This window comes from Myotis brandtii, unplaced genomic scaffold (genome assembly GCF_000412655.1).
Source record: "Myotis brandtii unplaced genomic scaffold, ASM41265v1 scaffold915, whole genome shotgun sequence".
NCBI lineage: Eukaryota > Metazoa > Chordata > Mammalia > Chiroptera > Vespertilionidae > Myotis > Myotis brandtii.
The window spans coordinates 1,679,861-1,704,963 of record NW_005371769.1 but is presented as its reverse complement, the minus strand read 5'-3'; the positions used below and the strand labels follow the sequence as shown (position 1 = coordinate 1,704,963).

The 25,103-nt window shown below is 52.9% G+C and overlaps 2 protein-coding genes across 2 annotated transcripts in view; one reads left to right on the top strand and one right to left on the bottom strand.

Moving 5' to 3' along the window:
- CDH4 (cadherin 4, type 1, R-cadherin (retinal)) overlaps positions 1-3,961 on the top strand; it is a 151,752-nt gene extending 147,791 nt beyond the window's left edge. The window contains exon 17 of the mRNA XM_014532776.1: positions 374-3,961. Within this exon, the coding sequence (XP_014388262.1) occupies positions 374-577 (204 nt within the window). The 3' untranslated portion in view covers positions 578-3,961. The remainder of the gene's footprint in view (positions 1-373) is intronic.
- Positions 3,962-8,886: 4,925 nt separating this feature from the next.
- The window catches only part of TAF4 (TAF4 RNA polymerase II, TATA box binding protein (TBP)-associated factor, 135kDa), a gene marked incomplete at its 5' end in the record, with an annotated part of 60,807 nt that continues 44,590 nt past the window's right edge, over positions 8,887-25,103 (bottom strand). The window contains 6 exons of the mRNA XM_005885618.2: positions 8,887-10,335; positions 21,940-22,059; positions 22,464-22,520; positions 22,920-23,045; positions 23,752-23,882; positions 24,142-24,311. Coding sequence (XP_005885680.1) covers positions 10,168-10,335; positions 21,940-22,059; positions 22,464-22,520; positions 22,920-23,045; positions 23,752-23,882; positions 24,142-24,311 — 772 coding nt within the window. The remainder of the gene's footprint in view (positions 10,336-21,939; positions 22,060-22,463; positions 22,521-22,919; positions 23,046-23,751; positions 23,883-24,141; positions 24,312-25,103) is intronic.

Here is a 25,103-nt window from a genome sequence, read left to right as displayed (position 1 = left end):
AGCCACAGCCCCACCAAGCCATTGCCCCACACAGCCATGGCCCCACCAAGCCATTGCCCCACACAGCCACGGCCCCACCCAGCCATTGCCCCACATAGCCATTGCCCCACCCAGCCACAGCCCCACCAAGCCATGGCCCCACCCAGCCACAGGCCCACCCATCCCCCCTACCTCATGCTGACATTGAGTTTTCCACCTCCAGCAGCTTCTGACCCTTCTCTGCTTGGTTATCTGAGATACCCTTTGGTTAAATGTAGGGAGCACTTATTGAGCACCTGTGGTATGTAGGGCCCTATAGCTTTGCCTCCCCTAATCTTCTTCCTATTCCTGAGGCCGCAAACCCTCCACCCTAACTGTGTCTCATGACCCCCAGGGACTTCGAGCGGCAGACAACGACCCCACAGCGCCCCCCTATGACTCCCTGCTGGTCTTCGACTATGAAGGCAGCGGCTCCACCGCGGGCTCCGTCAGCTCCCTAAACTCATCCAGCTCCGGGGACCAAGACTACGATTATCTGAACGACTGGGGGCCCCGGTTCAAGAAGCTGGCGGACATGTACGGAGGTGGCGAGGACTGACAGACCTCTCCCCGGACCAAAGCCGGACCAGCACTCGGAGGGACAGACGGACAGACAGAGGAGCAGGACTGGGGGAGGCCACTGGTCCTCCCGACTCCCTGCAGACACGTCATTTAGTGGTGTGCCAGGGGGTCTCCCCGCCCCAGCCCCCCAACATTGAGCTGTCTGGCATGAACACTTCTCGCCGCCGCCCATCACGGGAGCTGACAGTCACTAAAGGAAGCGAGAGGCACTGAGTCCTGACTTGATCTTAGAACAGAAGCACTGCTTAAAAAAAAAAAAAAAGTGCCTTTTGGTACATGTATCGGTTTCCCTCAAACTCAGGAGTGACTGAAGCAGACAGACCAAGCCCCCCACCCCAGCCCCAGCACCTACCCCAGCTCTTCCTAGCTCCGAAGGCACCAATTTAGGAATCAGGAGAATGTGTTTCTCTTTTTTTTTTTTTTTTTTTGGCCTTTTATGAAGGAAAAAAATGGGTGACTCGCTTGACAAAATTTACAAAGAAAACATAGTTTGGGATCCAAATCCCAACAGCTCAAGTGTTGCCTCATGCAGCCTGGGTCTCCTGGACCCCTTGGGGTGCCTGAGGCCAGGGGGGCGGGGAGCCCAGCTTCGGCTCCTGCGGCTGTGTTCCCCGGGCACGCCAGAGCCCGTGACCAAAACCGCTGTGTGAGCATGGCTTTCATTGTGGCCCAGCCGTGCACCCCCCTCCCAAGATGCTTAAATAACTGGGCGGGTGAGGTTCCCAGGGGCCATCTCTGTCCTTGGCTGTCTCCCCGGGTGCCCCTGGTCAACCATTAGGCTCCCCCACCCCGAACACCAGCCAGGCTCCCACTGCCTTTGGTCCAGGAAAGTATTGTGTCCCAAGAAGCCACAGCCCAAACCATGGCCTGAGCCCTCCTCCCCTCCAGACCAAACCTTGTCACAGGCCCAGCGAGCACCCACAGCACAGCCCAGGCCATGCCCGGGGCTGTGCGGACTCCAAGGCAGAGGCAGCCTCTGTCCCTGCCCCACCATGCGCAGTCAGAGCTCTCACTTGCTGAGCGGCGTGGACGGCCGGGACCTGCTTGGAATGTCCTGAGATGCAGCTGGGTGGCACCTGCTGGAGACAGCAGACCATCCTTCCTCTGGACCGGGTCGCGCCCAGCAGCTGAAACCGCCCTGCGAGTACCAGTCTGACTCAGTCCAGAGGCCGGGGAGTCAGTTCTGCGGGATGGACAGTGACGGGCGGTGTTCCAGGGCCCTGGGGGGACCCCGGCTGCAATCACGCTGAGTGAGAAGCAGCCCCTGGGGCACCCCTGGATGTGAAGGCGCCTCCGGCCGGCAGGAGACAGGCACCCTCAAGGGGGACCCTTGTGCTTGGTCCACCTCAGGCTCCCCGAGGAAGGGGGAAGGGTGCCACTGGCCTGGGCAGGACTTGGCATCAGGGCCCCCTGGGGGAGGGGAGCCCCAGCTGACCAAGGACAAGGAAGCTGGCCTGCTCCTGGGAACAGGGAGGAGCCTGGGGAAGTTGGGGTGCAGCAAGGCAAGTGTTCCCCCTTCTCCACCTGGGGTCGTTGAGTCGTTCCTCCTCCTATGGCCTGTCCCCGTTCATGGTCACCCTCTTTTCAGAACAGCTTTGGCCTTGAAGGTGAACTTGAGTGCTCATGGGCATGTCCCCATTGGACATCAGGGTTCTTCCCCAAACCACACTCACCAACTCCGTCCATTCTCCCAGAGCCGAGCTGGGCTGCAGCTGCAGCCTGTCCCACGAAGGGCTGCGTGGGCTCTGTCCCTGACCCGTCCCTGGCTGCCCAGGGAGGGAGGTCACTGTGTCACAAGCTGGAAGTCAGGGGGTGACCTTCCAAGGGGAGGGGACCAGGCCCCCGGTCCTGAGCCTGGCTATGCAGAGTGTCGGGTCGGGGAGAGAACTGCCCCGTGTCTGCAGCGTGGCCACACGAGAGCGTGGTGGTGGGGTCAGGGCTGGTAGGAAGTGAGCTGAGATGTTGTTTTTGTTTCTTTGGGGAAAGTGCATCCTTCAGGCGACGTGCTAAGTGTGACTGTGGCTCTCCAGCTGAGGCAGCTGTGGGCCCCTCCCTCCAGCCGAGTCCTCCTGGGCCCCCAGGGTTCACCTCAGGGATGGCGGTGCCCAGCCAGCCCAGGACTCAGCAGCCCGTGCACCGACCCACCCCTCCTTTTCACCCTTCCTGTCCCTCTGCCCCGAGGTGGATGTCCGTCTCTTGTGCCTCCTTCCGGCTCCTTCCCCTCCCCCTGCCTCTTGTTACTGCCAGGCCCCTGGTTCATTTTGCCTAAATCCTGCAGGCTGAGGCTGCAGCAGCCTGCTGGGGACGTCACAGGGGCCTTCCCATGCCTGTCCCTGCTCCCAGACAGCGGGACAGCTGTGCCCTCTCCCTCCCACCCCGGCAGCCCCCGGGGGCCAAAGAAAGATGGGTGCCCACCCCCTCCCAGATCCAGATCCATGCTGGAACTCTTCTGAGGCCAACGAGTTAGCATTAGCTAAGCGTACAATCGGTGTCGAACGTCTCTTATGTAGCTTACAGATTTGGCATGTCCATGACCAGGGAGCTGGCCTGGGCCCGGACTCAGCGATGGCCAAGAGCTGGGGCGTGGCTGGTTACTGGGGGAGTTTTGTTCTGTGAGCAGGAGAGTCCAGTGCTGCAGGGCAGTGTCAGGAGGCCCTGACCTTGGTCACTGGCACCCCAGTCCAGGGCCGCCATGTTTGCCAAGCAGGTCTGCGCTTCCTCATGTCCTTCAGCACATCCGAAGTGTCAGGCTGCCAGGCCCGGAGACCCCCAGTGAGAGCACAGCCCACACAGGCCCCGGGAGCACAGCTCTGGTAGAAGCTGGGGAGGGAGCAGTCGGTGCTCACAGGAATAGCACCGCAACCACGACAAAGCCTCGCGCGCACAGGGCGTCCCGGGACGCAGCTCGCGCACCGTGGTGTACATAGGCGGCCCGGTGCCTCGCTGGGCCACATCTCTGTGCAACTGGAACGCGTTCTGCTTTCCTTTCTCCTTCTTCATTCGGGTTCTTTTTTTGCATGTTTCTTTTGAAAAGGACAAAACGTGTAGCAGCCCGCATGACTGTGGTTGTTTTGGCGAAAGATACTGGAGTGTGATGTATTCGCGCTGCAACTCTGAGCATTGCGCAGTGAGACAAACGTTCCGACTTCTTTTGTAATCGTCAACAGCACAACTATTTTGTATTGTTGTTTGTATCATTTTGTACCAAAAAAAAAGAAGAAAAAAAAACAGGAAAAAAGGGAAACGCGTCGATGTTTTCAGTGTTTTCAGTGCAGCGGCGAGTCCTGCTGCCGAGTGAGGAGCAGTGCACGCTTGTCCCGCAGCGTCCGGGCGCCGCACGCTGCTCTGAGGAGTGAATAAAATCCCCTTTGAAATAGCTGCCTCCCCTGGCTTGTTTCTGTCCCCGTGGTCAAAGGCGGATGGCACTCGGACGCGGGGTGGACAAGCGTGTAGGGTTTGGTGTCGGTGGGACCTGTCCACTCAGCAAACGCTGTGTGCGCACCTGCTCTGTCCCTGGCGCTGTTCTGGGCTCTGGGAGCACAGACAGAAACGACCAGGCCCCTCACACTGAGGCCCAGGGAAAGTGTGCAAATGCAGGTCCACATCACTGTGTCTCAATATTTCAAAGTTCTTAGATGACCCAACGCAAGCTAACAAACTAAAATAGCACATATCCCTCTCCTACCCCAAAGTAAACCTCCATGAGACCATGGAAATCTGGCTCAAATTTACAATTCTCAGGCCTCCCTCACCCCAGACTGTGAACCCAAAGACAGGCAGTCCACCCCCTAACCCCCAGGCTCAGCTACCCTTGGAAGCTCTCCGACTGGCCCAGCCTGGTCATGTGACCCAGCCTGCCCTTGATCCCCAGCCTGAGTCTGAGCTGGAGGAGCTGCAGAGCCAGCTGGCAGAGGCCACACACCAGAGACAACCAGGAGGCTCGAGCCACAGAGGCTCCACCCTCCTCAGGGAAACCCCACTAAGTGGCACAGTCAGACCCAGAGCTGGTCTGGACCCCAGCACTCCTCCCAGGCCTCTCCTGGGCCACAAATTTGCATCCACAGCAATCCCAGTGCAGGTGACCATTACAGGCACAATAGGCCACTTGCTAATTTTAAGGTTGCGAGCAGAGCAGCTCCTTACAGTCACAACTAGGCGAGTGCTGTGGCCTGCTCCTGCGGTGGGACAAACGTTCCTGTAACCAGGCCCAGCACCAGGCCCTGGGGGAAGGCTGCTTGTGTACACAGGCTCCACAGCAGAGGGCTGGCTGGCTCAGAGGCAGGGCCCGGCAGGTGCCCACCTCCTGTCCCATCTAACCCAGACCCTTGTGCCCTGAGGGAAATTTCTGTCCCACATGCACATGTCCCTACCCCATCTGCCTGCCTACATGCTGCTCATCACAGGTCCCCAGGAGCTGCCCCAGCCCCTGATAATCAAGGCCAGGCTAGGGGATGGTGACGGAGGCAGGACCCAGGTGTGGGAAACGCCCCTGAGCAGAGATAACCCCCAAGCAGGGCTACGGGTGTGGGGGCCACAGTTATCCCGCACGAATCTGCCAGGACAAAGCATCTCATGGTGAGATTGGGAGACACACTCTAACTCCCACTCTAATTTGGGGGGCCACTGTCCCAGGAACATGCTACTCATTGATCCCACAGCTCACAGGGCTCTCACGACAGCCCTGCGGGGCACCCGGCTAACCTGGACCTGCCCTGGGCGCCTACTAAAGGGCCGAGGGAGTGGGGTGTGGCCAAGTGACAGGTCACACACAGGGGCAGACTTCAGGCGGGCCTCTTCCTCCACCCTCCCTCCCAACCCAAGTGCTCCTTATCTCTCACACACACACACACACACACACACACACACACACACACACACGTATCACAGCCCCAACGCATGCCCACCACCAGGCAGGCCCCCAGCACTCTCACTCACCTGCTGCGGCTCAGAGCGGCTGCAGGGAGCTGTCCGTGGTGCTGACCCTCCAGGTGTGGGTTTGGTGGCCGTGGCTTCAGATGCCTGCAGCAGCTTCTGCTGCTTAGGAATAAATTGTCTGCTTGGAAACCTCAAGGATGAGATTGGGGACAGAGCTCCAGGCACAAGGAGGTCCCTTGGCACATCCCTCCCTGCTGAGCGGGCCATGCAGAGGCGCCCAGGGGTTGGCCCCGCGGCAGCTCCAGCTCCTCTCGGTGGCCTCCCCCTTGCAAGGCTGGGAGAACCTGGGGTGCTGAGTCCTCAGACTCCTTTGTGGGGGAAGCTTTTCTGCCCAAGACCCTCCTGTGGTCCTCACAACCCCTCATTTCACTGATTTCTTAAAGCAACTGAATTATTTTACTTATGTGTTTTTCCTTGAATATTTCCTCTGGTCTGTCTCTACCTCTTGGCAGGGCCTGGCCGGGCTCCTGAGCACTGGCCTCTTACTTTCCAAGGTCATCCAGCTGGGGGAGGAGTCCCCGAAGAGCAGGGGGCTCAGTCCCCATGGAGGGATCTGGAGGTGATGTGGGGAAGGGAGGCAGAGAAACTTCCAGAAGCATGCTAAGGGACCAGGCAGGAGGGTTGAGCTCGCTGCACCTGGAGCCATGAGTGACCTCTGCTTCAGCCACCCTGCCTTTCCCTTCCTTTTAAATTTAGGGAATGGTCGCCATGGAAACTGAGGCCCGGGGTCAGGAGCCATTGCCCAACACCGATCAGCTGGGCCTGCTGGGAGGGGTGGTGGAGAAGCCCCTCGGTGTGCACCCTCCACACCCCTGCCACCTGGCCGTGGCCAGCCACGTGAAGCCCCCACCCATGTCAAGCCACCTCTCTTCCCTCGGCTGCCGAGAGGAAGCCGCCTGGCAGCAATGCCAGCCGCTGAGGGGCTCTGGCCATGATGAGACTGAGCCCACTTCACAGGGTGTGTGCCCTGGACCCAGGAGGCCCAGCCTCAGCCAAGGTTTGTTCTCTCCAGCTCACCCCAAACACTGAACTAACTGCTGGTGTGTTTCCTGGGTCACTGTGACAGGACATGCTGGGCAGTTGACACAGATCTCTTTTCTCCCAGATCTGGAGGCCAGAAGTCCGAGCCCGGTGTCACTGGGCTGACCCAGGGCCAGGCTCCTTCTGGGAGCACCCACCTGCCTGTTCCAACTTCGACAGCCCCGGGCCGGGGCTGGGACTGCATCGCCCTAGTCTCTGCCTCTGTCTTCACGAGGCTTCTCTAACCTCCCTCGCCTCCCTCTTAAGGACACCTGTCACTGGATTTAGGACCCACAATGGCCTCACCTCAAAACCCTTAACATACACCCAGAGACCCTTTTCCCAAATAAGGTCACAGCACGGGGCTCTGGGGATTGGGACCTATCTTTTGGGGCCATTTTTCAATCGACCACAATTGTTGACATTGAAAAATCGAAATTTTAATGCCACCGCCCAGCCTCCTCTGCACCTCTCCCTCCACCCCCACCAAAATGAACCTGGGTCTGGGTTCTCTCAGGAGGTCATCTGAGTTTGGGGTCAGGGCTATGGGTGTGGAGAAGCTGCTGGAGAGGAAGCGTGAGGGGAGGGCCTGTGCCCACTGGACAGATCCCTGGTTTATCCTCAGGAGGGCAGGGTGCCGACCCTGACCCCACGTGCCACTCCCTTAGCAGAAAGAGCTTAGTCAGCTCCAAGAGGTGACTGGCACTTGCACATCCCCACCCCCGTGCACCCCACCCCCCAATGCTCAAGTCCCTGACCCTTGCCACCTGCCCCACCTCCCATGTGTCCTGTGTGCCCAGACTCCTATGCCTGGCCCTCCTGCCCGGCCCCCATGACCCTCATCCATTGCCCCCAGCTCCCACCCATGTCAAGCCACCTCTCTTCCCTTTCTGCATTCTCCTCCCAGTGTACCCTGCCCCCAGGTAAGCCCAGGTCCTGGGGGCCCATGCTGCCATCTGGCTGGCACCTGGTGGCCTCAATGCTGGAGTGCGGTCCCTGCGTGTCCTCAATGGATGCACTAGCCCCAGCCTCCCCTGTGGCCTCCTGGCCATGGCCTCCAGCAATCTCACCTGGGCGAGGCACCCTTGCCACCCAGACACCCCCGCGCTGGGGAGGGGTCCCAAGAGCGCCCCAGAGACCCTGCGCCCGCCCTCTGGACTTGCGCCCAACCCCCCCCACACTGCCACTCCTGCCTTCACCACGTCCCAGCCAAGTGTCTTCACACTGGAACACAGCTTTGTTTTTTTATTCACATTCATTTACTTCTGCATCTTCAATGAGATGTGTTTGATGTGCAATAAACTGCACATGTGCTTATGGAATGCAGTTCTACAAGTTCTGACGTTTGCACCATGGCCAGCACCAAGCCCCTCCCAACTCCCAGGAAGCCCAGGCTGTCACAGGTCCCTCCGCGTCCCAACGCTGCCGCACGATGACTCTGAGACTCGTGGTGGCTATAAAAAGGGGAGACTCAGACACACACACAGACACGCACAGGGAGAAACCACCACACAGAGGTGAAGGGGTGATGCTTCCCAAGCCCAGGACCGTCCAAGATGCCGCAAGCCAGGAGCTGGGGGAGGGGCCTGAAACGAATCGCCTCTCGGACACCCAGCCTGCAGACCTGGACGGCAGATGTCCACTGTGGAAGCCCCATGTGCTGGGCTTGGCTGCACAGCCGCGGCCGGCACAGCAGGTACCACTCTGAGAGCGGTGGTTTCCAGTGTGACTTGTAAATAAGCCCACATATTGCTGGAGATCCATCCAACCAGCTAAACTGAATGTGAGAAGTAGACATCAACTCCAGTTGAGCCAACGACTGGTCACTTATGGCTCAAGAGGCAGTGCACTGCTGTGGATGTGACCCCTGAGCCGTGGAGGGGGTCCTACCTGACCCCTTAGATACACCGGAGGCAGGGCCGCCAGGAGACCCCACCTTCCTCCGTGGTCGTGGGTCCTCATCGGGGCTTGGCCATCCAGGCCGCCGCACAGGCTCACCAGCAGGGCCCACCACAGGCCTTACCTGGCCTCACCCAGCTGGGCCCCAGCTCGTCTGCAGGGACAAGAGCCCTGCTGTCCACACAGCACAGGGCCATCTGTGTCCCGTGGGGTGGCCCAGACTGAGAGCCCACCAAGGTGTGAGCTCAGCTCTGCCAGGCCTTACTCTGCACCGTGGGCGCCCGTCCGTGGAGGTGAGTCCTTGCTCGGTGAGTCGCAGGGGCTTAGATACTGGTTCTAACAAGTGGCCCATAAGTAAGCACCTCAGCAGAGCCAGAGCTGAGTCTCTGGCAGCATCTAAAACTGGAAACTGGGAAAAATAGGCAAAACAAATACAGATAAATTTGTTTTTAATAAAGGAGTTAATTTTCTTTCAACCCTATATAAAACAATAGCAATTAAAAACTTCATTTTTGAAAGTAAAATATTTACATATGAACAAGTAACTGTGCAAAATTTACATGAAAAAATGGAAAGACGGGATTTCCTAAAAGACAAAATAAAAGGTGTAACAGTTCTCAGGTGTCGGTAAAAAATACTGATCTTTCAGCTCCCACTCTGGCGAATCAGTCTACTGCGAGGCTCCCACAGAGAAAGCCAAGTATTTACAGTCATAAAAGTACTATCAATAGACAATTTAATACAATAACCTCTGAAAATATAAAGAACCAATTAGTATATTTGTAATAAAAAAATAGGTACAAAGAAGGGGCTAGCTCTGGGCATCTGTAAAGGGCCCACAGCTCGCACACAGTCTCTTAGCAAAATAATTACAGTTTACAGAGGCGTTTCATGTTATGTGCCAAAATATGTACAATTACTGACAAAATACACCAGCCATTCTCAACACTTGATTCACACTGAGAAAGTCTTTTGATGATTCTTCTCAACTTTGATTTTATTTCATCTAAGTTTTCACTTTTAGCTAAAAAACACAGTGCAAGTAAAATATATTTATGCTGAAAAGGTTTTCATTTCTTTTAACTTTACAGCTTTACAAACTATAGCAAATAAAATGCATTTGTACAGATGCCGGCCACACATCCAGGAGCCGCCAGGCCGGCTCCGTGAGGCAGGAGAGTGACTCACCCAGAGGCCGTGGTGGGCCGTGTTCCTAGTGCTGAACGGGGAAGGGGGATAAATAGTCTAAAAATCAGTTTGCTTTGCCAACTGACTGATACAAAAATAAAATAAATGAAATGAGGTCATTGGCTTGCAGACACACACCTAGGCAGTAAGTGGGGCTGAACTAAAACCAAATGCACAAATAATGTAAAAGCCGCTGGGAGGCGACATAGGGCAGCTAATTATTTGCTAAACGATTCTGTCAGCTTCTATATATGGCTTGTTTGGCAAGAAGGCCACTCAATCAAAGATGAGTTAGGATTTAGTTATCCGTTAAGAGTGCCCATGGGCCTCTGTTTTCTCTGTTACAGAAACTTGTTTTCTTCCGGACTGAAGAGTTGACTTAGAAACAGGAATATAAAACGGTTCCATTGCAAAGAGGTGGCTGTTTTTTAAACAATATCCCATTTGCTTGTTACAAAAAGGCGTAATCTGCAAATATATAAAAACGTCCCCAGGCGTCTCTAACGAGATGCCGCAGGTCCTGTGCTACTTAAGGAACGCTTTATAGAGCAACAGTGAATGGCTTGTCTCGCGTTCATTTTCTAAACAAAATATGAGGTCCCTGAGGTTGACCCGCGTGATCCTTTGTCGTGTGAACTGTCGGGGGGTTCCCACGCCGGAGCTGCCGGGGACTGCAGAGCCCGGGCCGGACCCCTGGTGACAAAGGAGAGATAGCCGAGTTAGTGGTGCACAGGGTAGTCACAACTCAGGGCAGAAGAAAGGGCAGGGCCAGGTGAGGGCCCCAGGATGGCACGTCTGGGGGCAAATCGAGTCTCCCTTAGTGTCCCAAGGAACCCTGACTGTGGAGGAAGCCAGGCTGGGACAGCCCCATCCCAGAGGCCCACTCCTCGAGCTGAAGTGCTTTATGAGTCCCCACAGGGTGGGGCAAGGCAGGGGCAGGAACCCACACCAACCTGCAGGGCCGCACCCCAGAACACTAGCCCCAAGCTCCCCAGAGCTCACTCTCCAACCCCTGTGGCCTAAGGAGGGAAGAGGTGGTGGCTCCTGCCCAAGGGCACAGGAGAGCGGCTCCTGGGCTTGTGGTCAATGTCCCCAATCTCCACGCATCTGGGGGCTCAGGCGGGGCCGATGCCTGGGGCCAGAGTGTCATCCCCACTTCACTGACAGAGGCACATTCCTGACGCCACAAGGTCTGGAACTGGACAGGCTGGTGGTCAGCTGGCTGGGCTGCAGCACTCCGTGGTCACTTGGAAAAGAGAGGGACTCCCTGCTGGTTTGAGCGGATGCAGCCTGCACCCTGGGCACCCGGCATGGGTCTGAGTCTCTGGCACTTGTAGAGACGGAGTCTGGGGGTCCTCCCAGAAGCACTTTGTGGGCCCAGCAGCAGCAGCATCCGTGGTCTCAGCACATCCATCGCCTCCATCGCACACTCAGGCACAAACCACACAACTCCCACTGCACGGCTCTCGTGTCTCCGAGTGGAGTGGAAACTAAGTCTCTGAGTCTGATGGTTAAAGTTGCTCGTGTATAGTTCAAGTGCACAATCACCATGGCGTTTTTTACAGCATTTTCTCCAGGTTTAAGGTGGGAGCAGAGGGGCGAGGCCGCAGCACTGCAGGCGGCCAGCAGGTGGCAGGTGAGGCCATGCCCGGTCCCCCTACCTGAAGCTCATTCCCCAGGGGACCTGGTGGTCCCAGGCATCTCAGGCACATCTTCCACCAATAAATTACATTGTCTGTGCACCCCCTTAGGCCCCCCAACAGCTCCCAGGCCCACAGCCCTCCCATGACTGCTTCTCCTTGTCAGAAAGAACTACCCAATGGAGTGGTTCATGTAAGAGCCAAACAGCGCTCCTGAAAAGGCTGTGCTGACAACACAGCTTAGAGGAGGCAACAGGTCAGCCCGCAGAGCAGAGGCCAGTGTCGGGCAGGAAAGCTGGGAGGCTCTCGGACAGTGGCCTCTCCCCCACCTGAGCTCACGGAGGCAGGTGTGTGTCACTCGGAGGAACAGAGGCACCACCTACATCACGGACCATGTGTCTCTGACACACACTATCAACCTGGACCATGTTTGTGTTTCTGCTTTCAGAACAGCTGAGCAGCTAAAACTGTTAAAAGTCAGAAATCAACATGAACAATATTTTCTAAAAACCAAAACAAATGAGCAAACAAAATAGCAACAGTCATGGGCAGAGACAAACTGATGATGGCCAAGGGGTGGGAGCAGGTGAGACCGAGGAAGGTGACTAGGGACGCAAACTCCCAGTTATGGAGTAGGTCACAGGGACGTGACATATGTGCTCGGTGACAGCCTTATCACCGGGCTCCCTTGTAATGCATATAGATAGCAAGTCACTGTGTATGCCTGAAACTAATACAATGTTGTAAGTCAACTGTATTTCTTTTCAAAAAAAGACAAATACTTTAATGCAATATTTTTTTTGGAAATCAAAACTGTTACAAAAAAATCCTGATGGGCAAGCACCCACAGGGCCCATGGGTGTGGCCGCACACCTCCAGCCAGGGTTCTGAGGTCAAAGAACACAGGAAACCAGCACTTCTGCTTCTGTTGACTTTTATAAAAACCCGGTGTCAAGGCACCCTCCCTGACGCTCAGATTCCTTCTAATTACAGGGAAGGGGAGCTATTTTTCTACTTCTCCCCAATCGGAGGGCAGTGTTCAGGTCATACTACGGCACCTGGCTCCAAAGGAGGGTCCGGCCTTGGGAGGTAAAAGGAACCTGAGGAAGAACCCTGGCCTGGACGTCAGGACAGCCCAGCCCTGCAGCCGAAGGACCCACAGGACCTAAGATAAAGAGCATCTGTTCCTAGCTTAGACGGAGTGACCCTGGACGTAACTCAAGTGTGTGAGAGTGGGGACAAGTTAAGGTCCTACAAGACGAGAATGTCCCCATCAAAGGACAGGTGAGCCCTCCCCTCAGTCTAACTCTAACCAAACAAAAAACCTGCCCAGCTACCCCGACTTTGAAATGCTGCCAGAAGAGGGAGCCGTCCGCCCATTCATCTTGTAAAACACCAAACAAGAGAAGCCTCGCAAGGCCCTGAAGAACCGCTGCAAAAATCAGAGCACACGATCCCACACGGTCAGAGGCAAACTGTCTGGAAACACAAGAAAACTAGGAGGACACTTTCAACAATAAACAATATAGATGTAAGCATTTGAGAATAGGAAAATCACCTTAAATCAAAAACTCAAAAATTAGGAAAGAAACAAATCTAAAACCAGCAGAAACAAATTTAAAACCAGGAGAGTTAATTAAACACAAGAAAAGAAATGGCAAGAGCCCTAGCTGGTTTGGCTCAGTGGATAGAGCATTGGCCTGTGGACCTAAGGGTCCTGGGTTTGATTCTGGTCAAGGGCATGTACCTCAGTTGCAGGCTCCTCCCCGGCCAGGGCCCTAGTCAGGGCTTGTCCAGGAGGCAACCAATCGACGTATTTCTCTCACATCGATGTTTCTGTCTTTCCCTCTCTCTTCCACTCTCTCTAACAATCAATGGAAAAATATCCTCGGGTCAGGATTTTTTTTAAATGGACAGAAAAGACAAAGGTAGCTCAGAAATGAGTAAAATCACTGCAAAGTGTACAGGGGAGAACAGACAAATGAAAGTGTAGAAAGGCAGGAAAGGAGGTGAGGAAAATGAAAAGGGTCGGGGAAAAGGGCAGGGGAAGTGGGAGCCCTGAAGAGGGCAGGCAGGCCAGCACTAGGACTTGAACTACAATCCAAGCAAACCCTCCAGGACAGACAAAGAGCAACACCCCACACTGAAAGGGCCTGGGAAAATTAACCACAGAAACTCACTGCCGTGACCTCCTAACACTTAGTTTCAGAGTCAAAGCTCAGTCCCCTGGTAGAAAGAGGAAACAAACTCTGAAGACAAGAGAGTTAGCCTGGCATCAGGCTTCTCACAGCCCACGTGCACAGCCAGGCGGCCACAGGGCTGCACTGAGCCCTGAGAGGCAGCACGGGCCCAGCACTCCTAGCCAGCTTGCCGTCCTCCATCCCCGGCCAAAGCAAGCCCCTTTCAGCGTACAAACATGGAGACCGTGCCCCAAGGCCGCATGCAGACTCTGTCACAGGACGGCACCATCCTGACAGGTGACAGACAGCACATCACAGCTGGAAATGAGCGCCTGGAATACGAGAATGTGCAGCAACACCAAAGAAAGGATGAGGCGGTAGGACTAGTGACAAGTGTCCTACGCTGTGACAGAGGGGAACTGATGTGACACAGAAGAGGAGGGGAGGAAACGGGACAGGCTGAGTTCATTGACGACCGACAGCCAAGAGGTGAGGCTGAAGGTCAAGAAAAATGAATAAGCTGAATAGTAAACAGGTAAGTGAAAACCAGGGGAATAAACACTGGGAAAGATTTAAGTGCCAAAGTAACCGCTGGAATACAGCTGCAGACGGGAAGGAGGAAGGGACCCCAGAACACACAGTGCTGAGCGGAAACGAGGAGGCAGGTGGGGGACCAGCACCTGCGTGTGTACAGCTCAGACTGTCAGGCACGGCAATGCTTCACCTCAAAACAAGCCATGAAAATCAACCCAGATGTGGGAGTCCCACAGCACGCCGACAGCCACCAGAGAAGGTCACTGCATGCCAGCGGGGACAGCCCCTGGGAGGGCGAGCCCATCTAAGTAACTTCAGAGTGAGGGCTGGGCCTGACACTGTGAGGCTAAACAGAACAAGGACCATGACAACCTACATTCCCAACGGGACATCTCACAGGGCTGCGCAACTCTGAACCCTTTACCTGCCCGTTAGGACGGAACAGGCCAGTCAGCCCAGAGGAAGGAGGGGCTGCTGGGAGGAGCCTGTGACCTCAGACTGACGCTGAGGTGCAAGTACAAATCCACTGCGTTCAGTCTAGGTGTGCGTGGGCAGGAACAACACAACACAGACGAGTGTGTGCATGCGGAAGCCGCGGGGGCTGCAAGCAGCACATCCCAGGAGCAGGAGCTCCCGGGGCCCGGGTCCTGATCCCCAAACATGGCTCTCCAATAAAATGAATAGGGCTCCTTGGAGAAATGGCTGATCTCTTAGTCATGGCAGGAAAAGTAAAATAAGCCTGGAACAGTCTGTAGTGTGAGAAAGAAAACCTTTAAAAAGTGATGGGTCGTGTTGAAGGACACAGGAGCCAACCTGAAGGAGGTCACCATGAGTGACTGATGATGAGACCCAGGACAGCAGTGCAGTCCCGTGTCTCCCAGGGCAGCAGTCACAAAGGGACAGGCAGGAACTTCACAGCGAGGCCCCTGCAGCCCCAGAGGAAAAAGTTGCAAGAGATACATCTGATAAAGAACTATTATCCACAATATACAAACAACTCTGAACATTCAATAAGAAAACAAACAACCAGGTTAAAAATGGGCCCAGACCTTCCCAGACCCCTCACCAAATAGATACACAGATGACGGGTAAGCAAATGAAAAGATGCTCCGCGTCCTAGTCATCAGGGAAATGGAAATTAAACAATGAGATTCCACTGCACACCTATCAGAACGGCCAAAACCCAGAGCACTGACACCACCAAGTGCCGGCGAGGACGCGGAGCAGCGGGAACTCCCCTTCACTGCTGGTGGGAAGGCAGGGGCGCAGCCACTTTGGAAGACAGCTGGGTGGTCTCTTACCAAACTGAACAGACTCGTGGGACCCAGCAGTCACGCTCCCTGCTATTTACCCAAAGGAGCTGAAAGCTGATGTCCACACAAAACCTGCCCACCGACGTTTACAGCAGCTTTGTTCTTGATTGACAGGACGGGAAGCAGCCCAGGCGTCCTTCCGCAGGTGGGTGGGTGAGTCACCGTGGTCCACCCAGACAGGGATATTATTCAGCACCGAAAAAAATAAGCTGTTAGGCCATGAAGAGACACAGAAGAACGTGAAATGCATGACTAAATGACAGAAACCAATTGAAAAGGCTACAGACTGTGTGACTCCAGCTGTGCGACATCGGGGAAAGGCAGCGCAGTGGAGACAGTGAAGACCATGGCGGCCAGGGGCTGGGGGGAGGGATGGACAAGGGGGGCACAGAGGATTTTAGGGCCGTGAAACTACTCTGTGTGGTACTATGATGGTGGGCACATGTCGTAACACATCTGTCCAGACCCACAGAACCTACAACCCCGAGAGTGACCCCAGTGCACACCGTGGGCTCTGGGGGATGTCAATGCAGGGTCACTGACTGTTACAAATGCCCCGTCAGGTGGGCTGTGAGTAGGGGGGGCAAGGGCTACAGGGAACTCTCTGTACTTTCCTCTCAATTTTGCTGTGAACCTAAAACCACTTTAGAAAAAGTTTATTAATTTAAACAATTAAATTCTGAAAAACAAAATAGAGTCCTCAGTGAACAGTATAATACCAATGACACACAGTAAGGAATGCTGGGTGACAGATATATAAAAACTCTCACCCTACCCAGTTTGGCTCAGTGGATAGAGCGTTGGCCTGCGGACTGAAGGGTCCCAGGTTCGATTCCGGTCAAGGGCACATGCCTGGGTTGCGGGCTCGATTCCCAGTGGGGGGCGTGCAGGAGGCAACTGATCAATGCTTCTCTCTCATCATTGATGCTTCTATCTCTCTCTCCCTCTCCCTTCCTCTCTAAAATCAATAAAAATATATTTAAAAACAAAAACAAAATAATCCAAAACTTTTAAAAAAACTTCCCAAAGTTTCTGCAACTTTTCTATGTGTGTAAAAATTAGTTCAAAATAAAAAGTATTTTTAAAAAAATACCCTGAGGAAATAATCTTAAACTTGGGAATAAAAAGACAAGAGACTGAGCACCATCTCTAATAGAGAGGCAGAGAGAGGACTTAAAATTCTGGGCTTGGTGTTGACCATCGCACGTATAACACAACTTTTTCTGAAGTCCAAACAGGCAACGCCAACACTGCGGGGAGGCCCCGCAGCCGTCCTTGGTGACAAGCTTCCCACCCGCTCATCTGGCTCCCTGTCCTCAGGCGGGTCTCCGCTCTCGCCCGCGCCCCCACCCATGTGGAAGCACTGTGCCTTGTCTGTCCTTTAGAGTTTTTCTGGATATTTCACCACCTAAGTCAAAACACTCTTCCAGGGAACCTGCCCTCCCATCCTCGCACAGGGACCCGAGCCACTGACATGGTCGGGAAATCAGTTTCATAAGCAAAACACCGCACACACTGAGAATAACAGAAACTAAGTTTCCACCAGGAGGGGCATAGGCCAGGGCAGCAAGTTGGAGAGAGGCCCTGGGGTACCCAACCCAGTCTCCATTTCGACGTCAACACTGAGCTGGCTTCAGATACTGAAAGGGGCACGCGTGACACATAGCACACACACACACACACACACACACACACACACACACACAAACGCACACATGCTTGCACATATGCACACACGACACGCAGTACACACACATGTAAGCACATGCAGGCACACGCACAACACTCAGCATGCACATACGCTCACACACGTACACGCACGTATGCACAGGCGCCGCCCTGAAAGGAACCAGGGCTCTGGACCAGCTGCTGGCGGGGTGCCCGGAGCCCTTGCGCCAGTAGAAATGGGACGCCTGAGGAATAAGGCGACATTTCAAAAGGATATAGAGAGCAGCTTGAAGAAGCCTCCACTGACCATCTAGAAATAATGAGAGGATTGATTACCACCCACTGAGAGCAACAGGAATCCGCCAGTCCGCGCACGGTGAACAGATGAGGATGAAGGGATGAGGGAGAAGGCGAAGCTCTTCTTACAGGAGAGAAGCTAATGATGGAGAAGGTGTGACAACAGACAACCCCAATTGGCACCTGTGGTGTCGGCGTGCAGGTGGCAGTTGTGAGGGTGCTAAGGCTAGAGGTCTGGTGGGAAGGAGGTCTGCACAGCCCTGCAACATCTCCTCACTAAGGACTGATCTCTCTGAGGGTGTAGCATGAGTGTACACAGGAGTGACCTGGCAGACGCCAGCTGAATCAGTGGCATCGAGGTCACCAGGTCAACATGGGGGCCTACTGACTGATGACCACAGCAGAGCACCAGTGATCCTGAGCCCAAGGCCTGACCTCTAACCCTGTCCCACATAGGGACACTCAGAAGAGACTAACAAGGCACGCGAACTGGACCAAAGAGAAAAGGAGACCAACGCTGCCAGGACAGCTTGCGAAATGTGACCAGTCTGAGGACTGGCCGGTGGCCGGATCCGTGCTGACTCCCCCATGACAAGGTTGGATTGGCAGCATCGATGCACGTGGGGGTGACAGAACAGCATATCAGAAACATTGTGTGGGTGTGCACATATGGAGAACAATACAATAATAAAAGAAGAAACTCGGTGTTTCGTGTACTCACAACTATAAACCTACTTCTGCTCCATTCTGTAAGTATACAATACTATATATATAATACACAAATGCACATACACACAGACATGGGGGTCAGGGAGACAGGGCAAAGAGGAAAATGTGGTAAGTGTTCAGAATGGAAAATCTGAATGAAGGGTGTTCTTTGTACTAGGCCTAAAATTCTTCTGTAGGTTTGAAACTATTTTAAAATAAAAACACTTTGAAAGAAGTTCATCAACATATCCAAGGGAGATGATAACAGGGGCAGCATTTTTAGCATCTTGCCAAAGGCCCATCTATATAGATAAAAGCCTAAGCGACCGTTAGACCATTAGACCAGTAGCTATGACACGCACTGACCACCAGGGGGCAGATGCTCAACACACAGGCATGGAAACATGGAACAGACTGATGAATCTCAGAGGGAAGGGGAAAAGGGGGAGGGCGGGAAGAGATTAACCAAAGATCTTACATGCATACTAGAGGCCCAGTGCACAGACTCATGCACTGGTGGGGTCCCTCGGCCTGGCCTGCGGGAATCGGGCCAAATACGTGCCCCAGGCCTCCAACATCCCCCTAGGGGTCCCTGATTGCAAGAGGGCACAGGCCAGACCGAGGGAACCCACCGGTGCACGAACTCATGCACCAGGCCTCTAGTATCATATAAAACCCAGAACAACCAGCAGACACTCTTGAGAACAAAGCCAGTGAAGGTGAACCACAGCAGTCACACGCCTCAATGGTATTGTAAAACCATGCAGGGCAAGTCGGAAAAAGGCCACCAGCACCACCAAGTCTGCAACCCAGGGGCCAGCAGGCCTTCACTGGAAGAGCAATGGCTCATTCAAGAGCAGGAGCTAAACCTGGGAGGCTCTGTCTACTCACACAGCAGCCCAGTGCTGGGAAGCCTTACAGGACTGGCCAGGCTCCCAGTCAGGAAATCAAGCTGAGCAGGAGGGGGCAGTGGGAACAGAGAAAGGTACAGAAAGATAGGGTGGGGAGCTGAGCCATGGACTCTCAGAACATGAGCACCCACACTTGTATCACCATGGAAACAACCCAATCAAGTCACAAACTTCCCTCAAACCACACTGCCTCTTAAAAGTTCAAGAAAACAAATTCACAAAAGTGAGCAACTGAAAGCATGGGCATCAAATCCCATACAAGACACTACAGGGAAAAGGAGAAAAAGGAGCAAGATAACATCCCTACAGACGACAAAAAATAGATGAAAACTGTAATGTGCTAATTCAAAACAAACTAAAAGACATTAAGGAAATAATGACAAGCATGAAACAACAAAAATCAGAACTGACAAAACTTAGAGATGAGGCGACAAAACCAAGAATTAGAAATTAGAAACAAAATTTCATTTGAGAAACGAAGACTAAACTAAAAAGAACACAAGAGCAAAGAAGCACAACAAATAACAACTTAAGAAGAAATTACAAAGGTGAAAAAATGAAAAGTATAACTTAAAAAGATTGAAAAGATTCAAGCAAAGAAAGTACAACATAGAGTAATGGGAATCTCTGAAAAGGAAAACAAAATAGAAAGGCACCATTAAAGAAAGTGTTCCTGAATGAAGTAAGATCTGATGCTGCATGCTAACAGGACATACCTACACTGAAAAGGCCAATCCAGTGTAACCAACTCCACGTAAATGAAAGGCTTAAAGAAAAGAATTCTCTGGGCATCTTTGGGAAAAAAGAACATGATACACATGAGAAATGCAGTATCATCAGACCTGGACAGCACTTTCTCCTAGAAACCAGTATCTGGAGTGACACATGTAAGGTTCTCAAGGAAAGAAATGTGAGCCAAGGATTTATGGCTGTCAGACTGACCTTCAAATGGAAAAGGCAGTTATCAAGATGCGAGAACTTGGGGAACGGTGTCTCCATGAACCATTCCAAAAAAGTCTGGTAGAGTGAGATTCAGAAAAACAAAATGACAAAACCGATGTCAGCATAGAAACTAGTTATCAGTATCAAATACACAGTTTCTTCCTGAACTGAGAGTAAAGGAGCTAAGGGAGAGGGCAGACCAGGGAAGCGCTATAGTGCAGTACTTCTGTGGTGAGCCACAACCCTCCACACTCATGGCACCCAGGAGTCAAGACCCACCCTCCACCCTCCAAAAACCTAAAACCAACCTGGCGGGGAAGGCAGAGCTTGCAGGTGAGTCTGCTAGGTCAGAGGGGCTTCTGAGACCCCGTGAGCTTCCTACAGACCCTTTCCAACACCAAAGTGAAAAACCAGCCGAGTGGCAGGACTTCCTGCTGAAACATGAACAACGCTCTTCAGAGGAAGACAAGATCCAGAGTCAACCAGCACGTCAGACACAATAGCCAGCACTTGATCAACCATCACTAGACACACAGAGAAACAGGAAGTATGACCTTCAGTTGGGGGAAAAGGCAACCTGAGATGAGCCTGAGACAGCACAGATGTTAGACTTGACAAAGATATCAAACAGCTTTCACAGACAGGATGAAAGAAAAATGGGAAAATATGGTTGCACAAGGGGCAACGGGGAAGCTCAGCCAAGAATTAGAAACCACAGAGACCTAAGTGAAAACCCTACAACCTCAGAATACGTTAGCAATGAAAATCTCACTGAAGGGGCTTGCTTCACAGCTGTCTGGAGATGTGGTTGGGGAACTTGAGGATAAGTCACTAGAAATTATCCAGTCTGAAAAAAAGGTGGAATGTACATGTAACTGGGAGTTCCAGGGGGAAAAAGTAAGACGACAGAAAAGAATTTTGAAGAAATAAAAGCCAAGATATTCCAAATTTGAGGAAAAATACTCTCCTAGAGATCTAAGAACTCCAAGCAGGTTAAGTATCAACAGAACTGAGTCTGAACACAACACAGACAAACTTCTGACTATCTCAAAAAAATAAAGGCAGAGAAGTGAGATATACAGGGAACAGGGACCTGGAAGACAGTGGAACAACAGCTTAAAGAAGTAGGAGGATGGTTACACACCTGTGGTTGTTTCTAGTTTAGAATAGGTGTGTAGTTCGGCAAAGCACGCGATTTAGTCTCCCTTCTTTTGTGAGCTGGTCAAGAAACCATGGCACTGGGACATTCCTTAGAAAGGAAGGAACCAGTGGTGCAACAGAGGGGTCCGAAGAACAGGGAAAACGTCAGGGATGGCTAATTCCTGGATTCACTTATCCCTTTAGTCTGTTGTTCTATAAAATTAAATGACATATATCTGGTTTTGCTTGGCTTATTCAAGAATGTAGGAGAAATTAAATCTTAAATTTTAAAAAGAGTTGAAAGAAAAAAACAGACTGTCAACCCAGGATTTCATACTTAGAGAAAACGTTATTTGAAACAGAAAAATACAACCATTTTCAGGATTCAAAAGCAAGGCCTCCACCGCCAGCCGCTACCCTATAATGACCAGGTAAGTGCTGCACTAGAACGGGCCTCAGGAGGGCACGGAGAACACCGGGAACGGTAGAGAAGTAGGGACAAATCAGAGATGACATTTTCTCTTCCTGTAATTTAGCCTAAAAACAACTGACAGTTTAAAGCAAAATTAGCGTTCCTTAAGGTTCGATCTCTAACTATCTGTAAAGATATGCCAACAAACAAAGCAGGAAACTGACACGGCGCCGGGAGTGACCGTCCCCTCTGCTGATCCCTGTCCCGTCCAGTAGGAACAGCTCTCCTGTGAAGGCCCTTCCCCTGACAGTGATAATCGCCCATATTCTTTTCAAAGCCAGTCTACATCTCATCGTATTAAACCATGCGACAAAACTTCTTATGGAAAGAACTCGTCCCCTGTGATGTTCACAAATAAGTCGATTTTAATGTAAAGTGTCAACCACGCATGTGAGAACGCCCATTCTCCTACGTGAGTCTGACTACCCGAGGGGTGAGCTGCCAGGTGCCCCACGGCCCCCTCAAGCCCCCCACCTCCACAAGCTGCTGTACCTCTGTCCCGGAGCCCGGTCCCGGGGAGTCCACTTTCCGCTTCTTGCGGGGCCCGATGGCTGCCAGCGCGGTGAGATTGGCGTCACGCTGCCTCATCTGCGCCAGCTCCTGCTGCTGCATCTGTGTGAAGAGGGAACAAGGATGGTCACCTCATGCGTGTTTCCTGCTCTCAACAAAGTGATTCACAGACAAGGGGTTGGCACAAATTTTCTAAATTAAAATTTCTTTCATGTTTGGACCGTTTTTTGAACAGAAAGCATATTTTGCAATCAGAAAAACAACAAACCAAGTGGTGCTCATCGCAGAAAGCTCAGGACAAATTTACAAGTACAGACGGAACGCACTGGTGAGAAAGTGCACTAGCTCTGAAGTGGGCAGTCAGCTCCGAGACACCTGGACGAGCACTTCACGCGTCTAGAGAAATGCTGCCAACGCCATCACTAACCCACTCCCCACGCACATTTCGGGGGACGGGGACAGGTCCCAGCAGCTGAGAAGGCTCTCCCACCCCAAGAGCACCTCACCTCTTTCGCCTTCTGTTTCAGCCTTAATTGTTCTGGATCCTCTTGTCTGGAGCGAGACTATTTTTCAAAGAGGGAAAGAAGAGAGAGAAACTATGACCTAAATGCTCACGACATGGCAACACCGAGGCCGTGACAGGAGGCGCACTGTTTAAATGCTGAAAGCCAAAAGATGAAAATCTGTGTTGCATGTCACAGAAAATAAAACAAACATAATTCTTCAGAAAACAATACCGATTTGGACATAAAAACTAAGATACAGTCTCTGATGTGCCTGCTGGCTACGGGGACCTGACTGGGTAGGACACAGGACAGGCGCCAGGATGCGCCCTGCCCCACGGGCCATGGCTCCTGAGGCCTCGCGCCCCAGCCCCATTCCTGATTGCACCCCAAACACCGCTCCAGCCCCCTAGGAACCCCGAGGGCATCTGTCGTCCCAGGATACTCAGGAGCACTTGCCTTGGCTGCTCGCATTAAGATCTCTCTTTCCTGTTCATCTTTCCTCTGTTTTTCAATCTGATCGAGTTGTTCAAAAAATTTGAGCTGAGCCCGAACATCACTCGCCTGCTCATATCTGTCATCATCCTACAAAGAAGGTAAAAATGGTCTTTTGATCAATTGGAAACCCAGCTGGACAGTCTGCATTCCTCCCCAGTCCAGTGCCCAGAGTGCCGCCCTGCAGGCCCCACACCCGATGTGCCCCCACGTTTACACAAGGAAAGGCGCGGTGAGCTCACGGGGAGTTTCCACTTTATACACTTCACTGTTTGTTTTAAGTAACATTTAAACACGTTTATAGTAACATAAACATTTTCAGAGTAAAACAGCTCTGTGCTTTCATTTTAACAGCTGCTCTGAAGGCGCTATTGCCGGCCTATCTTGTTCCTCGGTGCCTGTGGGACAGCACTCGCTGGAATGCAACAAGGATGTATGCTGACCGCTGCTGTGGAGGCCAGGCCTCTGGTGCAGGCAACCTCAACAAAACACAATGGGCGATGTTCCGAGTCACTGAGCAGACTGGAGCCCCCCTTCTGCAGGGTTAGCTGGAAACCCCTGGGAGAACTGGGTGCCAGACCCCATCCATCATGCCCAAGCTCAAAGTCACCTCCACCTCTGCCCCCGCCACAAATCCTTCCATCCCCAGCCTGGGGGACAGAGCACCTGAGAGCACTGTGCAGCCAGGAAGTGGATCTTCCCCACACCTAGCTCTACGGGGGACCTGGAACAAGCCGGCGGGGCTGCCTGCCTGCACTGGACAGCAGGACACTGGGTGCAGAGAACAGCACGTTACCTTATGAGAAAAGTTCTTCTGCTGAGCCGTTTCTGATATCTTTTCCACGAGGTTCTGCAGCCTCTGTTGTGTGGCATGTGACACGTAACTCACGACGTCGGGGTGCAGTTCCGTTATGCCGTGTTTCTTACCTGGGGGTCAGGCAATAGTTCACGCATTTAAGCACTTCTTTAATCACACTTGCTGCCTTATGCAGCCTCGGGGCAGCCCAGGCAGGCCCTGGGCAGAGCACCATCACCACCGACTTCGTCGAAGGTACAACACAGGCAAACCCGTGGTGGGGAGTTGCTGGGAGGGGCAGCTTGACCCCGACCAAGCACTAAAGTCATGGTGCCCACAAACCCACGTGGGGACACAGACACCTGTGACAGCCGTGAAACAGGAACGTACCTATTTCCAATATCCTTCTCTGCAGAGGCGCTGGCAGGAGGAAGGTTTCGTCTTTGCAGGACCGTGTAAGCGTGCCCACCAACTCAGAGTTCGTGGCTAAGATCCTTGCACTTTCTTCCGATAGGTTTACTCCAGCCATTGACGCCACGTCGTTAATGTCATCGTCGTCCCTTCAGATAAGAACAACAGATGACTGTGCCGAGCATGGGCTGCAGCAGAAGCGCATTAAGGTGGTCCCAACTTAGGGGCAATGAACAGGTGAAGGGAACAGGAGACGCCTTGGAGAAAGCGCGGCTAACATCTCCCCAGGCACGCGTCCGCCAACTGTCTCGTGCTCGGTGTTGTTACCTGAATGAGGAAGCCTAGGGGTCTTCTTTGACAGTGACCCCGGTCTTTGAAAGAAATACCCATTCAGGGTCAGGGCGGGCGTGAGTCTTTGCGTATGGACAGACGTGTGCACGGGGCTTCCCAACAGTCAATGCCAAGTTCAGACAGTAAAACCCAACACCCTACTCACTGCTCGAGTTCCCCCAAATGGAACTTTTTTAAAAGTCACAGAGCATTGCCCTAATCAGTTTGGCTCCATGGATAGGCCTGCAGATCGAAGGGTCCTGGGTTCGATTCCAGTCAAGGGCACGTACCTTGGTTGCAGGCTCCTTCCTGGCCAGGGCCCTCGTCAGGGCATATGCAGGAGGCAACCAATCGATGTGTTTCTCTCACATCAATATTTCTCTGTCTTTCCCTCTCCCTTCCACTCTCTCTAAAATCAATGGAAAAATATCCTCGGGTGAGGATTAAAAATAAAAAAGACACAGAGCATCAATTTATGTATCACACAATCACAGACTCTGGGGAGAACTGGAGCTCAGTATGAAGAACTCCTTCCTGAACCATCTGAGGGTACACTGCCGACTCGACACTCCTACTTGGCGTCCTTGCCGACAAGGGCACCCCTGAGAGAA